General features: G+C 38.5%; 2 protein-coding genes across 7 annotated transcripts in view; both read right to left on the bottom strand.

The window, feature by feature from the left end:
- Positions 1–6,030, bottom strand: part of cpne2 (copine II) — a 40,225-nt gene extending 34,195 nt beyond the window's left edge. For all 4 annotated transcript variants that reach the window (XM_026311263.2, XM_026311264.1, XM_026311265.1 and 1 more), the window contains exons 1-2: positions 5,792–6,030; positions 3,096–3,296 (exon numbers count right to left, since the gene is read on the bottom strand). In XM_026311263.2, coding sequence (XP_026167048.1) covers positions 3,096–3,272 — 177 coding nt within the window. In that variant the 5' untranslated portion in view covers positions 3,273–3,296; positions 5,792–6,030. The remainder of the gene's footprint in view (positions 1–3,095; positions 3,297–5,791) is intronic.
- A 1,526-nt stretch (positions 6,031–7,556) lies between these two features.
- Positions 7,557–17,329, bottom strand: part of nlrc5 (NLR family, CARD domain containing 5) — a 30,282-nt gene continuing 20,509 nt past the window's right edge. For 2 of the 3 annotated variants that reach the window (XM_026310449.1, XM_026310451.1), the window contains 21 exons: positions 17,053–17,142; positions 16,856–16,921; positions 16,250–16,333; positions 15,826–15,909; positions 15,386–15,472; positions 15,161–15,220; positions 14,847–14,930; positions 13,951–14,034; positions 13,782–13,862; positions 13,526–13,600; positions 13,340–13,423; positions 13,006–13,089; positions 12,185–12,280; positions 11,971–12,054; positions 11,436–11,519; positions 11,043–11,126; positions 10,858–10,941; positions 10,685–10,762; positions 9,803–9,886; positions 9,393–9,476; positions 7,557–8,881 (listed from right to left, as the gene is read on the bottom strand). In XM_026310449.1, coding sequence (XP_026166234.1) covers positions 8,800–8,881; positions 9,393–9,476; positions 9,803–9,886; positions 10,685–10,762; positions 10,858–10,941; positions 11,043–11,126; positions 11,436–11,519; positions 11,971–12,054; positions 12,185–12,280; positions 13,006–13,089; positions 13,340–13,423; positions 13,526–13,600; positions 13,782–13,862; positions 13,951–14,034; positions 14,847–14,930; positions 15,161–15,220; positions 15,386–15,472; positions 15,826–15,909; positions 16,250–16,333; positions 16,856–16,921; positions 17,053–17,142 — 1,723 coding nt within the window. In that variant the 3' untranslated portion in view covers positions 7,557–8,799. Of the gene's footprint in view, positions 8,882–9,392; positions 9,477–9,802; positions 9,887–10,684; positions 10,763–10,857; positions 10,942–11,042; positions 11,127–11,435; positions 11,520–11,739; positions 11,797–11,970; positions 12,055–12,184; positions 12,281–13,005; positions 13,090–13,339; positions 13,424–13,525; positions 13,601–13,781; positions 13,863–13,950; positions 14,035–14,846; positions 14,931–15,160; positions 15,221–15,385; positions 15,473–15,825; positions 15,910–16,249; positions 16,334–16,855; positions 16,922–17,052; positions 17,143–17,329 lie in introns of those variants that run through there. The other variant, XM_026310450.1, reaches the window with a different exon arrangement.

Here is a 17,329-nt window from a genome sequence, read left to right as displayed (position 1 = left end):
TAAACTCACAATAATTAATGTTTCAGTCCCTTAGGAAAATCACAACACAACAAGAAGTTAACACAAAAATAAACACAACTAAAAAACAATAAAGTTGAACACTGATGAACTGAAAAGACACTCTCCATGGAGCTGAGGTTAACTTCAGGGAGAAATTGATCAGTATTTCTAAAGAGGATCTAGCAAATGATGTCTCAAGGCTATAAGGTACTAGAGCACTGCTTAAGTTGTAATTTCCAGCCCCACTAATATGAGCATTTTTACTGCATTTGGAGAAACATCACTCTATGTCCTCATTTTCAGGGTTACAGGCATATATCTATGTCCATAACACGTTGAGATTAGCCTGAGGATTTGGAGTATGGAGAGAGAAGAAAAATCAAAAGGATTTATAAAATAGTCCCAGTAGTCTGCTAACTGGGTGCCATGTCATTTACATATCATCTTCTTTAAAGCCTCTCTTAGCACCATTTAGCTGCTATCATTACATTTACTTCACGATTTTTTTTGTCAGCACTGTCTTTCACCCTCCTCTTTGCTTAGCTTTACTTCTTCTTCTGTCACTCATTCACATTTTTACCTCGGTCCGTCTTCATCCATCCCCTCTTTCTTTTACTAATTTGCCCTTTACTCTCATCTCCTTTTTGCACATACATACCCCCATCCTCTCCCTTTCTCTTTCCCAGATGGACCCAGCTGCTTCTCACACCTCTAGCTCACAAGATAGACAAAGATAGACAGAAAGTGAGACAGAGAGAGAGAGGGAAAACTGGCAACAGAAATGAGAAAGACAATCGGAGAAAGGAGGAGGGAGAAAACAAAGCTAACAGGAGGGGATCAGGGAAAGTGAGAAAAGCGCGAGTGTGAGAGAAAGTGAGCTGTGGATAATATCCGTGATAAGGTTTGGGCCTCATTTCTCCTTCTCCATCGTTACCTCTCTCCAGGAGAACTAAGCTTTTGTTTCCCTTCCTATTGCCATAGCAACCATTGGCAATTTCACATCAGAGCCACATGCCCTGCTGACCAACAGCTAGCTACAACCCGAGGCAATCGCCTACACACACACACACACACACACACACACACACACACAAACACACAGGCACCCATGCACACTCATACACAAAAGCCAACTTGCCCTGTTGACCAGCTGTTCGTTACAGAAAAGCCTTGAGAAGCAGCCCACACATACCAAAACTTTCTCATCATGCTTCTTTTCAGCATTTTCAAATTAGCACTAATTTTTCTGTCTACACCAGGAAAATACAGTAAACATGGACCCTGAATATTGGTTATAGAATGAAACTGCACACAATTTTGTTTAAAAAACTGTGAAAAATAAAGGTCTGCAACCTAACATATGTTATCTTTTTAGTCGTTAACTGAGAAACACAGATTTGATGCAAAAGACATAATTCTAACATCAAGTCCTGTTTCATGTTTGTAAAACCTTACTTTTGGGCAGCACTTTTATAGATAAAAGTGAAATCTGCAACAGAGCTAAAACAAAAATGTTCTCTATTTTCGAGTCTACAGCTCTCTGCATCCTCAAAGGTCAGCACTGTGAAGACAGCTTGATATTAGTCAGTGATGCACACTCAGGTGTCAAAGTTCACTGAAGTTCGACCAGCATGACTTTTGGCTGAGAAGGAAACAGGAGGAAGAAGCCTCAGCAGACATGGATAGAACATGCATACCCCACACAGAAGGAGGGAAGTCATTACCTTTCTGTGGACAGCAAAGAAAGCTCTCTGTCGGCAGAGCTTAAAAGCACACAGGTGTTTTCATTCTCTGTGGCTTGGACTGCTGCTCAGCTGTGGGTGGGCAGAGTAATAATGTGATGCCACTGGACTAAATGTATCAGCGAGAATGATAAATGTGTAATTTGTCTGTATACATCTATGTGAATTTATCATAATTGGTTTTTGAATGCACTTTAGATTGTCCCAGTCCACCGTGTTACTGTAAACATCATTCATGCAAACATCCAGATAACTGGAAACAATGAAGTACTTTAAAACCAAAGAGGTAATAAAGGTAATAAAGCAAGAAATGAATTTCTATATTGAGCTATATGGTGAGTGCACACAATTTTTAAGTTTTATGTTCAATTAAACATTTGTAAGTTCCAAACATAGAAATCATCCAGTCCATAAAAAATGAACAAATATTACAGTAAGTGAAGTTGTGAAGTCAAATACCAGCCGTTACATACATTACATAATCATAATGCGAAAAGGTATTGTAAAAACAGGTATAATAGGAAATGTGATTGACTCATATGCAGTACCTCAAAATAATTCTGAATTTTGCAAAACACTGTTCCTTATTTCAAGAAACAGTTTATATTAATATCTTCTTTTAGCTTTTCCAGTGTAGTACTCCTTATTCACACTTATGGGCAATGTAGCATCACCAATTAGCTTAAACTACATGCTTTTTAGACTGAGGCAGGAAATCACAGTACAATCACAGAAAATCCTCACAGGCAGGGAGAACCTGCAAACTTCACACAGAAAGGCCCCAATCTCTGTGTTGAGACATTGGGCCTGATAATTCAATGTCAATAATATGTGTTCATGTCATTCATTTTGTAGCCCTAACAGAGCCGTTATGCTGGTGTCTCTCACAACTTTTGCAACATCCTACTGGGCTCAGCATGTCAGGGCTCATACCAGATGGTCAAGACATCATGACTGTGGATCTGGCTCACAACACATACTGTCTACAAAGTAACATGGACAACTAACAAAATTTCCTCAACTTCCTAGAAGAGCCTGGTGGATGTGACCCTGAACGTACTTCTAATTTATTTTTCTTCCAGTCTCCCATTATCCACTTCTCTCCACCTCCCTGAAGTTAAAAAGCACAGCATGAAGAAGCACTAGAAATGGGTTTGAACCCTTACAATCCAAACTTGAATTTATGTGTCAGTCTTAATTTTTCAATCTGCCAATTTCATTCTCCATTGATTTGTCTGCTCTTTCTACCTGTTTTATTGAGACACTCAGTCCCTTCCCTTTCTCTAGTATGTCCTTCTTCACCCTCTTTCCACCTAACAGTTCATTCTTGCTGCATTGTCTGATCATGCTAACCTCCACCCAGTTTCCATCCACCTCTTGGAAGAGAACGCAGAAGGGGTCTGACTTGGAGGCTACATCTCGGTCCAGCAGGTTGGCTGCGGTAACAGACAGCTCTACCCGAGTGACGCAGTGCTGAGGCCCGACACTACGCGTCTGGCTGTCAGTGGCTGAGCCTAGAGTGTAGGCCATGGTCTGGGGCTACAGCTGATCACCCTGGAGGAGAGAAAACAGAGGAATATGCAAAACAAACTGAGATTTCATACACACCCACACATTATCCTGCACCCTCTTCTCACCCTTCTTATGTTGTTTTTGCTAATTAGAACTAACTCAAAGTACAGCTGAAGCTGAAGGGAATGTAGTTTTGGTCATAAGCCAAAGTATTAAGTACTTGGGCTTAACTAACAATATTAACTAACTAACAATATTTTCATTACTGATTAATCAGCCTATTATTTTCACCATTACTTAATAAATTGTTTGATTTAGAAAACATCTACCAAGAAGAAATGTCCATGAAAATAAATGTCTTATTTTGTGTGACCACAGTCAGAATCTCAAAATGCCCCCCTGTCCCCCAAAAATGTAAAAAACAAAACAAAATGTTTGGATAGACAAATTTGTATATAACTTGCCTTGTACAAAAATATTAAAATATCCTTAAAAATTGGTCAGCATCAACCCAAAGTATCTATCACCCACTAATGTAATGACCCATAAACAGATAAACAGATTCCACAAGATTAAAGATTCACGCAACACAATCTTTTTGAACTGTACTGTAGGTTGTAACATACACAATGATGGTTGTTGTGAGTCTTACATAACTCTAGCACTCTACACACAGACAGCTGAAAAAATCTTAAATTACTGGAAATACCACTGCAGAGAGAAAATAAGATGGTAACAACACTGGGTGTGCATTTCTGTTGCCAGGCAGATGATCAATTTCCCTTCAGACATCGGTGGATTAGATTATCAAATGAAAAAGAAAGATTGAAATATGTTGAATTTAGGTAATTTTTCACTATTTCATTTTTCATAAATATCACATATACAGATCAAAAACCAGGGAAAAAACAAGCAAATACAAACATTAACAAACCACAATTACAATATGTGACTTGTGGTTTTACAGCCGTCAGGACCTCAGTTTAATTACACTAATGGTCATTTTGGCTAGAAATACCTACTGAGCAAGAAATAAACACACAGTGTCCAGCCATTGCAGATCCTCCAAATTGGTGCAGCCACAGGCAAGAAGTGCAAAAACAATAAAGAGAAAACACACATCTTAAAACAATTGATGAGAGTAATAATATGTCTCTGAGCAGGTTAGCAAACTCTTCTCAGTATTATGTGTCATATTTGAAATAATTTCCTAGTCTTTCAGGACAAATAAACAGCACAGCACCTTGTGTCCACAGAGGTGTTTTTTCCTCAGCGCGGCTAAAAGGATGCTGTCTGTTGCTAAGATACTAATGTGTCATAAGCAGCGTGCTCCTCCTGCTCTTCTCCTGTGATGTCACACTGGTAGTGCTGATGTACTACTGAAAATACCAGTGCAATATTTTCATTCATTTACTCAGTCATTCACAGGTGGCGAAAAGCTTGTTTTGACTGGGTGAAATACTTTTTCACGTTCATTCACTGTTCATGAATTCATTCATTGTCATTTAAGCCTGTATTTACTGATTATGCTCACAATGCTAGTCCATCAAGTAACATTACACCACACAAATCGTGCACCAGGGCAGACGCTAAAGCAGGATATCTTGCAGTTATTGGTCATCAAGTCAAAAATATTTATACTGCTTCAGTGGACTTTGTTTTCTCAAAAATAGGGAATGTTTTGCATTATGTCTTTAAATCTGATCAGATAACAACACAAACCATGGCTGTTACCTAACTTTTGAGTCTACATGAAGGAAAATGTCATTTTAATGGTAATCAGAACACTCTAGAGGCCATAACCTGCTGTACCACCACCTGTGCTGAAATTATTTACTGCATCTATAAATGAACGGGACCTGCTATTACAAACATCACCTCCCTTTGAGCGTGCCATTACATGAGGGCCATTCGCACTTTGTGTGTAACACGGCGTAGTGGCACTATAACTACATTTACAGGTAGGTTTGTAGTATCTAGTATAGCAGGATAACACAAAAACAGCCAAAGTACAGTAAAACAGCCTTATGCAAGTCTCGAGTTGTACTGACCCTGACGATGACGTTCACACTCCAGTCACACAGAGAGGCAAGGAAGCCTGGCAGGCAGGCAGGCTAAATGTGACTGACTGAGGACCAAAGCAGCATGGACGCTCTTTTCGCCAATAGCAGGGTGAACTGTGTACACAGTCATTAAGTCTAATTACATGTCCTCTCTGCCATGTTCGTGCCAATAGAGACGAGGTGCTCACTGTAAACAGTAATCATTTGCAGATTTGGGGACTTGGAATATGAAATTATTCAAAACACTAAAAACAGCAGCTCTCTTTCACACACATGCCCAGTCCCCTGCGACCAAAGTGTTCAGCTAAATGTCACATACTCTCACCACATCCTTCCGTATTTAACCAGCAGACACGTTAAAGGCTGTTAGCGTCATTTGGACAACTCCACCACACACCAGCTAACTCTTAAATCTAACTGTTATTCATACATGTCAGAGACGTGTCAGTACGTGAGCGCTAAAACCGCACTCACCTCAGTCACGTTAAACGGCGTCCAACTTCTTTCCGTTTTTTCAGTTGACAGTTTCGTTAATTACTACGCAAAGTCAGGAGTGGAAATAAAGCAAAAAAAAAAAAAGCAACAAGGACAATTTTTCTACCAAAGAGTGAAGAGTGAACTTGCTGATGCCATTTTTATTCCGAGTATCCTGGAAGGCGCAACAGTGTGAACGTAAATCATCTCTCAGCGCCACGGACCGAGCTCACCGAGCGCACCGCACACCGGAACTACGGAGAGTTCATTCACCTACAAAATAAAAGCGCCACGAACCGAGCTAATCGCGCGTACCGGAACTACGGAGAGTTCACCTACAAAATAAAAGCACAGCGAACAAGGCTGAAATAAAGCGCCTCCGCCTAAAGTGTTTCGTTTTCTTTTCATCGCACTAATACTTACATATTTGCGTGACTGACGTGTGCTATGGTGCCTTTTCCATTAGTGTAGTCAAACTACAATACCCTCCGAATCTTTAATATTGACAGTATGTAGCATTTTGCATTATTATAGAAAGCTTTTTGTTCCACTGGCACTCTCTTGTGGTTTACACTGGCATCACGATCCGAGTTTGCTCATATATTAAAGTATTATAAACTCTTTTTTAAATCATACAAAATAGATAAATATAAAAGTACTGCTTATATATGAACATCCATCCATCCATCTTCTATACCCGCTTTTCCTGGTTCAGGGTCACGGGGATCTGCTGGAGCCTATCCCAGCTCTCTCTCGGGTGGAAGGCAGGGGTACACCCTGGACAGGTCACCAGTCTGTCGCAGGGCCACATATAGACACACAAAGACAGACAACCTCACACACTCACACTCACTCCTACGGGCAATTTTAGAGTATATATGAACATATAAATAATATTTTCCAATAATATATAATAATGTACAGAGTACAGAGGCCTTTCTGCCTGAGTTTATTACTATATATTTATATATATATATATATATATATATATATATATATATATATATATATATATATATTGCTATATTGTGATACTTAAGTTATGTTTAATTCTTTAATTAAGACAAATCTAAAATCAGAACTTTTATTTGTAATGGATCATGTTTACATAGTGGTATTTTTATTTTTACATCAGTAAAGGATCTAACAATTTTCATGTGTATTATTAACATTAAGGAAGGCTCTGTCCTATTCAGGTGTTCCTGTTTCTCATGACAGTGTGAGCCAGCATGAACCATGTCAGGACCACCGAAGCTTTCTAATGGAATTTAGATATCAATGTTATTATTTACACCTGTTTTCCTGCTGTGCCATGTCAAATGTCTTTAACGTTGTACAGACTTAGATTTCTGTATAACATGCAAAACTGCTGTTGTTCACTAAACAGGTCCTAAGATTAAATTCTTAAACATCAAGATTATCAGAAGCAACTGCTCCACAATTGCACCTCCAGTCTTAACCACATGAGCGTGCCAGATGAACGTAAATGAAAGGACGTCCTGTCAGAACATCAGCTGCAGATTGTGTGGTTATGTGACTTTATTCTACTGCTTTTCATGTGTGCTATCAGAAGAAGGTAAACAAAGACCTCATTAAAATATATTACAAACCTTTGGTAGAAAATATTGGTGTGATGATGTATGTGGTAAATGTGGTATTTTGTTAGATATGTAACTGAAAAATGTAGTGTTTTTTTTCTTTGACATATTGAGAGGCAAGATATAAATGCACGAAAGAAAAAACGGACTCCACTGATGAATGTGAATAAACGCACAGAACACTGTTTTAATATCTCAGTGCAAATCGGAATGAATGCCAGTGATAGAGGCAGTTTGTCATATGAAAACTCAAAAGTCAACCAAATTGAAAATCCTCATGAATAACTTTTTGGATTAGACACACTTGAAGAGAGCATCACTATAAGCACAATAAAAAAAAACTAAAAAAATATCATTAGTGGGACTCCAGTCTGTAATTATTACAGTATGTGTTCATCCACCTTTCTTTCAAAGATATAAACTACCGGTTGATAAATAACATTAAAGATATATGACAAGTTCTTTCCATAACAACATCAGAAATAAATACGCAAACTGGACAGAGACCACAACCTAAAATGACCATAAGAGTGGAAATAGAGATGGAGTTCTCTTTCCCAACTCTTACTTCACTGTGTTCATGTATTATTGTGTTTGCAGCAATGTGGCCTCTAATTATAATATCATATTAAGTCCAATCTAAATATTACAGTGCAAATTGACCCAGTGTATCAGTCTTGCTATAGGAATCATTTTCTCGGCAAAGTGCTTGAAAATCAAAGAGTCTTTACATCATTGCTTCTAGTTTCACTGTGGTTTGGACTGGCAGAAACAGTGGTGACAGTGTGTCCAAAGCTGGCTAACATGTGACTGAAAATGTGGCACTTATTCAAAATAATGATCTCTGTGGGTTCTTTGTCTACCACTATGTCAGATTTCAGTTCACCACTAAGGTCAATCAGTTTCCCAACATATACATCAGGAAACATCTTGTTAAAAATACCTACTCTTGTCCATGCTTAAATTAATATTTTGCCCCTAAACAAAAATAATTCCAAGTGAAAACTAATTCACAACTAGCATTGCTTGAATTACATTAATAATCCATAAGGAAGCAGTGGGGACCATCAAAAATAAGTGACGCAGAGTGAAGGAACACCATCACACTTGGCTGATTATGCCAGTTTACCACTGTGAACTTAGAGGCCAATAAGTGCATACATCTCAATAACTGATATGTTCTTTTCTCAACAAACACCTTACAGACACTCAACTGTAAATCCTTACTGTATCCTTACTGTCAATACAATGTTCCCTACAGCAACACTTTCAAGATTCATCAAGAGTCTCACATTATAGACAATGGTGATTTTTACACCATTTGCCCTGTTAGACAGACATTCAGCTGCTCCAGTCATTGGAACACCAAATGATCATAGAGTTTTTAAGCACAGTATACAGTACATCACACTATGTAGATGAGAAATTCATCCTTCCATCCTTATCCCTGAGTCTCTTGGCTTCAGTGGAAGAGACTTTGTTCCTCCATAGTCTGAAAATCACAGTGGTGGATAATATGACCAGCTTTTTAAATATATTTGACAATTCACAATATAGCAGCCTTGAAACACAGTCATACCCCAACTTAGGTAATTTCTACTTCCGTCATACTCAGACTTACACTATGCCTTATAGAGTAAATCACAGTTCAGGATACATCAAGTGACACAAATTTACATCACCGATCAAGATGACATATATACTGTAAGCATACACCGCCACCAAGTTTCGTTTGCATACATCATTACTCCATTTGGTGGCGTCACTCAGAGCAGAGGCTGCATGACATGTTCATTCATTCATTCATTTGGTCCAGCTTACACCAAAAATCATTGTACATCGCGCCTTCTGGAACCAATTAATGACGTAAGATGGGGTATGACTGTATAACACATTCAAACTGTTGTCAAAAATCATTGTGATAAAATACACCTATTCATTGTGCTATCACTAGATAGTGAAGGTGACAAAATGTACTGGTGTCTGTATTTCAGAATGTTTACCTGATGAGCTGAAAAGCCGGACATGACTCTAAGGCTTTAGCCAGTGCCTCTGCTCCAGCAACACTCACATTGTTGGACTCCAGACTAAGAGAAATAAAAACATACTTATACGCACTGTTTTTAGCTGTGCATGAGTGATGCAACAAAAATAAAACCTAATTAAAGTTCCATCAGCTTTGAAAATTTGAAACACATCTGGTAACATATTCAAATATTGTATATGTAATACTTGAAAAAAATACAGAATTAAAAACAAAATACCATATAAAATATTGTGTGATTAGGGTTGTAATAATAAAAATAAATAAATAATAAATTAATTACAAAAAAAAAAACCAAGTCTTACAACTAAAATATCCTGTGTAAAACTCAAGGCTGGTGAGTGTGTTTGTGTGTATTAATAAACTCACTCTATTCTGGTCAACTTCTTACAGAAAAGAAAGATTTTGGCCAACTCCAGTGCAACTTCATCACCACAGTTGTTCCATCCCAGACTGGACAAAGTTAAAAAGAGACAGCAGGATTGTAAAACACAAGTTCTACACTTTCTCTTAGCCCATATGTATATGAATCCTTTCCTCCCTCCTCACATGTAAATTCCACCATTGAATGTCACTAACCTTGTGCTCTCTCTCTCCCTTAGTTTGTGCTCTCTCCCTCTCCCTCTCTCTCTGTCCTCCCTCTCCCTGTACCTTCTGCAGGTGTCCCTGGTCCTGGAGCTGTATATTGCTTATGTGCAGTTACTGGTTCCACCAACCTGCAGTGTCTATTTGTTGCTATTTTATTGTTGCTGTTCTTTTCTCTCTCCTCTACCCACTCAACCCAACCGGTCGAGGCAAATGGCCGCCCCAAACTGAGCCTGGTTCTGCTGGAGGTTTTTTCTGCCATTAAAGGGAGTTTTTCCTCTCCACTGTCGCCAAGTGCTTGCTCATAAGGGAATTGTTGGGTTTTTTGTTTTGTAAAGTGCCTTGAGATGATATGTATTGTGATTTGGCGCTATACAAATAAAATTGAATTGAATTGAACTGAATCTGTTTAAGTTCACAAGTCATTGTGATTTTAGGCCATACTGAAAACTAGAACCTTCCCAAAACACACACATACAAGCATACATTTAATGCTTTAATATGTCTCTTGGCCTGTGGAACATATATTGAGAGTTTGTTTCTTGGGCCATCCATGCTTCTTTCGAAAGTCATAAGCTTCTCAGCTGTGTAATTTTTAATTAATTAATTAATTACCTACATGCAGTGTGCAACCAATTTATTGTATGGTCATTTTTTTTATCTCACCCCATATCCTGTATGAGAGGGCAGTGGGCCAGACTGGCAGCTACAGCACAGAGCTCTGAAGTTCCAACAGAGGTCAGACTGAAAGACCACACATACAGACAACCAGTCAGTCAATCTAGTCTAGTCTGTTATTGTTGTGATTCCCAAAACCAAAAGAAACTAATGAGGCTTACTTAATCTTGGTGAGGCTCTTCATGTACATTATTGCTTTGGACAAACTCAACGACCCTTCACGTCCAATTGAGTTGTCCGAAATACTAGAAAAGAAAAAATACAGCCATAAAGAATATAAACCTCAGGACAACCCTGACGAGTAAATAATATGTCAAAAAGTAATTTTAATTTGTGTGAGACTTACTCTAACACACGGATGTGTGTCAGTGAGGGTAAAACTAGAGCCATCCTAGCAGCAGTGAGATCTTTGAGATGGTTGCTAGACAGACTGGAAGACAGCACAGACAGATGTTCTAAAGCTCTACTGATATAAATATACAAAAGATACAATTTTTGTGTGGTTTCTTGCATTTAACCAAAATCCATTTGACCAAATGAACAAACAATTGAAGGTGGTGGGTGGTAACGAACAAACAAATTTCAGTGTTTATTGAATTAAAATGTTATATTTCTTATTGATATGCATATAAGAAGTGCACATCAGTGGATACATACTACATACTAGCAAAATGTAACATGTCACCTGCTACAAGGAATGTTTATACAACAATGTGCCACATATAATAAATGTCCTTACTGGAGCTCCTCCAGGTGACTGCAGCCAATCAGAGCCTCCACTACTTTGTCTCCTGATTGGTCGCTGATTTTGTTCTTTGAAAGACTGGAGAATAGATACACACAGATACGTATAAAATTAAATGAAAAATCTTGGAAATCTATTGTTTGAAAGTGACATTAATTGTTTGTGTGTAAAAATGTTTACATATTGCAACTTTGATATTAACAATTTCAAAACTGCAAAAGAGATACTGTATGTAACAAAAATAAAAGGTAATGAATAAAGACATACAGAGACAGCATCACTCAATAAGCTACAACACCTTTTTCAATGGAAAATCTGTGTAAGAAAAGAAGAAGCCACTGCCAAATGGGAACAGCTGTTAAGAAGGTGATGAAAGCCCAATAAAGTGATTCATATGTTTGAATGATTTTTAAGGACAGGGAAAGTGAACAGGTTTGTAATACCTTAGCTATATATAACATTTATAATAGACATTAATAATATTCTGTTAATCAAGGGTCAGACAATGTTGGAAACCTTCCTGCTTTACCTGATCTTCCTGAGCTTTGTCCAAACAGGAAGGAGTCTGGTTAGCTGCTCTACTTCAATGTCAGTCATCCTCCAGCTGTCTAGTCTGAAACCATCAGAGAAAGAACACATTCAACATCTCTGATGACAACCTCTTTTATAGCAGACTAAACTGAGGTTAACTACATTTGTCTGTGTGCAGCAAACTTTCTGTATAGTATTTATGAAAAACTCACCCTATCTCTTCCATCTGTGTGAGTCCTTCCATAGCAGCTAGTAGATGCACACCATTTACTTCTAGTGGCTCCATGACTGGGGTAATATTATTCAGTCTGGGACACACACATAATCCATTTACCATTTACACAGGTTGAAATTTAATGTTCAAACAAGAAATCAGGTCCTCTGTGAAACTGTTACAATGGCTCTGAACTGGGAGTGGCTCACCTTTAGATTATTGCATTAGCTGTGTTTAAAAAACAGATTGTAATATGATATATATTTATACACTGCACAAAATGGTTGTGACCTCGCAGCTCACCAGTGAGCAACACTACAGCTTAGCACGATGAGCGAACAGGGAATGATATATTTTCCCATGGGGGTGAGGGTGTTGTAGGATTAAAGCTTACACATTTTATGATGAGTTTCATATGGAGCACTGCAATATGAGCACTGAAGCAGCAGCTTTTTGGCAGTAACTGTGTGAGCAAATGCCAGGTATCATAAATAGTCTAGATTTATAGACTTGTGCTGGATATGTGTGAGTAAATGTGCATGTCAGTGTCACTGCAGCAGTGACAGTAAAGATGTCTGTTTTATATGCTTGGCAGGCTTTAGATGGTAACTAAATTCTTAATCAGTCCACATTTTACTGGGTTAGCCTTCAAAATGAATCTGGAAGGCCACCTTTTACACTATGCATACATAAAAAAACAACTGCCCCCAATAATGAAATCTTTATACACCTCTATAATAAAGTTGGGTCAAAACTCATAAATGGTATTAGATTCATTAAGTTCAAGATACTGATGCAGTAGATTAGTCTGTTTCTTACTTGAGACTGCGTAGAGACTTGTTATTCCTTAGTGACTGTGCCAGAGACACCCTGCTGTCTTCATCCAGATGCACAGAGTCCAGACTTGGGACGCAAAAAGAAATACACATAAACACACAGAAAGAGGCACACAGACCCACTGAGAACTTCAAGCAATTTCATTAAGTCACTCTTTCTATATTCACACCTATGTGTTTGTGTGTGTGTGTGTGTGTGCGTATGCGTGTGTGTGTGTGTTTGTGTGTGTGTGTGCGTGCGTATGCGTGTGTGTGTGTGTGTGTGTGTGTGTGTGTGTGTGTGTGTGTGTGTGTGTGCGCGCGCGCGCGCGTCTTACCAAAGGCCTTCCAGACTGACACACTGTCCAAGTGCCTGGAAGATTTGCAACCCACCAGCTGCAGACCAGCCACAATGAGAAAGACTAAAGAAGAAGAGAAATTACTCTGTTACATAATGTCCACGTTCACCACCAACATCATTTTACACTAAACAATGCCAGATACAAAAAAGGCTAAATGATTACTTGAGTGATAGAAGACGGGGAAACATTCTGGTCATAACCTGAGCTGCTGTATCTTCAATCTCATACCCTGATAGACTGGGAGAGGGAAAGGCAGATTTTTCCAGTTGCAGACAGAACACTCATTATTATTATTCTGAACAGAAATAGCATGTTAAAAAATATTAATATTTTACGACCTGAGGTGTGGTAAAAAAAAGAAAAATGAAAAGAAAGTAAATTTCAGACAAGTGAAGTGAAATGTGTCCGGGTTGCTCACTTTAATGTCTGAAGAGATGTACACTCCAGCAAGGCCTCTGACAGCTTCTCATTCACAGTCACACGGTCTTTGGAACCAATACTGAATAAAAAACAACAAGAGCAGATAGTTATGTTAAAAATTTGAAACAGTCACACGTTAAAGTGCCAAATGTGTAAAAGAGTCTAACCTGAGAGAAGTGAGATTTGGCAACAAGGGCAGAACAGAACAGAGAAACTCAGCTCCCTCCATACCCAGGATGTTGTGTGAGAAACTGCAAGTAATGAGAACAAACATGATTTTTATGTTTTCTTTTAGTTTTTGCAGATTATTCTTCCTTGTATACTGACTTGTGCATATTACGCTGATCAGCCACAACATTTAAACCACCTACCATATTAATCTACATTATATTAAGTCCCCTTGTTTTGAAAAAAAACAAAACAAAAAAAAAACACCTCTGACCCTCGACAAGACCTGACATCAAGACATTAGCAGCCGATCCTGTAAGTCCTGTAAGTCGTGAGGTGGGGCTCACCGACACATCCCATCTCTTTCTCACACGCACCAAGCTGTGCAAGTGATGTGAAAGAAAACATGGTTCATCAGACTAGGCCACCTTCTTGCATTGCTTCGTAGTCCAGTTCTGATGCTCACCTGACTATTTATAGGTGCTTTCAGTGGTGGACAGGGGTAAGCACAGGTACACTGACCAGCCCCATTCACAGCAAGCTGTGATGCACTGAGTGTTCTAGCACCTGTCTATCACAGACTGCATTACGTTATTCAGTGGCAGTGGCTGTTTTGTGGGACTAGATCATACTACACTCCCCATGAACATCGATGAGTCTACTAGTTCCACTTTTGGTAGGTAGTGAGCACTGCATACTGAGCCCATAAGACCTGTTGTTTTGAAAATGCTTGGCCTCAGTCATCTAGCATCACAATTTGGGCTTTGTCAAAGTCACTAAGAGCCTTACAAGGCCTATATTTCGTGATTTTCTGCCTAATACACTCCAGTATACCATATACCAATTAAAGCTGGGGCTAATCAGTGTACATTCACACAGAGTATAGAGTACTAACTCCAGCTCAGCCAGCAAAGAACAACTCTGCATGATGCTCCTCAAAGGTGCAAGCTGGTGCCCCTCTACTGCACAGTCCACAAGGCTAGAAGAGAGGAGAGGAGAGATTAAAACAGACTCATTGTATGACATGTCTAATGGCCAGCAAAACATGTTGTGGTATTTATTTCTGGCTGTTATAAATAACAAGATTATAAAACTCCAACCCCTTCTCAAACTACTTTAAACAATCTCATAAGGGAAATGGAAGCTACCCGGTGTCTCAGTTGCAGGATTAAGATAATCTTTTCAAACATAAAACCTGATATTTCTTACCTGATTGAAGTCAGTTCAGCAGACTTCATCAAAGACAGATGTAGCGTGGTGTGGTGCACCCTGGAGAGTAAATGTGCCTGATTGTTATTTATACCAAAACAAATAATGTATACGTTGATATGGGATGTTCTGCGATGAGTTTGAATATTTGAAAAGAGTGTAAAGTCTTCAAAAACCTGCGTGTGTGTTTATATTTGTTTGCTTGCATACATTTGCATATCTCACCTGATGGTTTGAATGTTGGCACTAAGCTCGAGGCAGCGACACACTAAACCAAAAGCTTCCTCAGCTCTGATCCAGTACTCCTCAATACTGACAAGGAACACAGAGTGCAATGCAGTTCAGTAGGTCGAAAACAACTTAGCAACAACTTTAACAACAATTTAATACTCGGATAGAAACCCTAGGATATGTGCTGCAATAAAGAACACATAAAGCTTCTTCAACTATTACACTTAAAAATTTAGGGCATACATACGAATGAATTACATTTTATTTAAATTTACTCAATAGTGTTTGATTAGTGTTATCATTTCTACCAAGACCACCAGCTTATAAAATTTTATAGTATAACAAGCTAAAACAAACAGGCTTAATTTCCAAATATGCTGTGAAAGGAACTAGTCTGACATGGAGCAAACAGCTGCATCCACTGAATTCCTCACCTGACAGTACATCTTCTCTCACCGATGTTCAGCAGTTTCAGAAAGTCTTCAATCCACTCCAACTTCAGTAAATTGTTCTTGAACCTGTGACCCAACCACAATCATCACTACTGATTTTCAGAAAACAATTAAACACGAGAAGCCAGAATAGAAAATATAATACAGGTCACAACAGTAGACACTTCAGTCAGGTTTTATATTTTATATTTTCTGCAAGGGAAACAAAAAGACTGCATTAAGAACAACCAAAAGCTAATCCGAAACAATTTAAATTATCTGTATCACCAACCACATAAAAGCTATTACATTTTAATTAACAATTATGATACATATTTTTCTAAGTTCCTGAAAATGACTCTGTTACAAAGGAGTTTTTTAACATGATGATAGCTATAAAATGGTCTAAACATGTAGATGTACTTACTCTAGTTTGGTCAGACTGGGGCAGTCAGATAAGATCTCTGCTAATCTGACCACATGTTCATGTTGCAAATGACTCTCTCTGACACTGGCAGGCAGCCGGAGAAAAAGGTTAGAACAAACACACGTGCATTTATCTTAAAGTATACACTGTCTAATGGATCTAATGTGCACTGGCACCTGTAAATGGCCTTTTGAGGCTACAAACAGGGAGAATAACAACAATTCAAAACCACTGCCGTGTTGACCTGCTCTAGCAAAGTTATTGTATATGTGATGAGTTCTGCTGAAAATGGGGGATGAGATCAGGAACACCTATGCTTTACTCCACACATCAGTGTAGCCCAGTGGTAATGTAATAATCATATGAAGGTTCATTTGTTCAATTAAACACAAAACATTTGAGTACTACCTTCCTAGTTACTTTGAGTTTTTGATTTTTTATACTTTTTGATTCATAAAAAGTACATTCAGTGCCAAATGCATGGATTTCCATCAGCTTTGTTTGTGCATATTGAGCAAAGAGGATATGTTAAGACTGTAATTACTCTACTGCTGTATCTTTTTAAAACACTTTTTTATATTATGTCCATGTGGATTCAAGTCTTACCTCAGAGTTTTCTCACAGCCTCCGTACTGTCTGAGCCAGATGAGACACCTCTCCTCTGCTCCCAAACTACCAGCAAACGTTGGAAAGTTGGGTCAGACAGAGATGAAAACTTTTAATTATTATGGTTTTTCAACCATTCATTTAATTGCTGTCTTTCTGGGCCTGTGTTTACTCATCTCTACATTGCATAGACTCACCAGACTTCTACATCAGAGACGTTATCGCACATACACAATGTGCTGGCCACATCCAATAGGCCCTGCTGGCTCAGGCCATTGCTGCTGAGACTGTGGATGAAGACACACTGCAGACTAGCAAATATTTTTGGCAACCGTCTTTGGAAACCCCTTTGATTCATAATTTCCTGTGTTTATTGCTTACAGATCAGCCAACAATCTGCATGACAGGCTAGGCTCTAAATGAAGCAAATGAACAAAAGAAAACTAACACTGTATGAATATATTGTATATACTG

Source organism: Mastacembelus armatus, chromosome 6 (genome assembly GCF_900324485.2).
Source record: "Mastacembelus armatus chromosome 6, fMasArm1.2, whole genome shotgun sequence".
Taxonomy (NCBI): domain Eukaryota; kingdom Metazoa; phylum Chordata; class Actinopteri; order Synbranchiformes; family Mastacembelidae; genus Mastacembelus; species Mastacembelus armatus.
The sequence above is the reverse complement of the archived record's forward strand: the minus strand, read 5'-3'. Positions and strand labels throughout refer to the sequence as shown.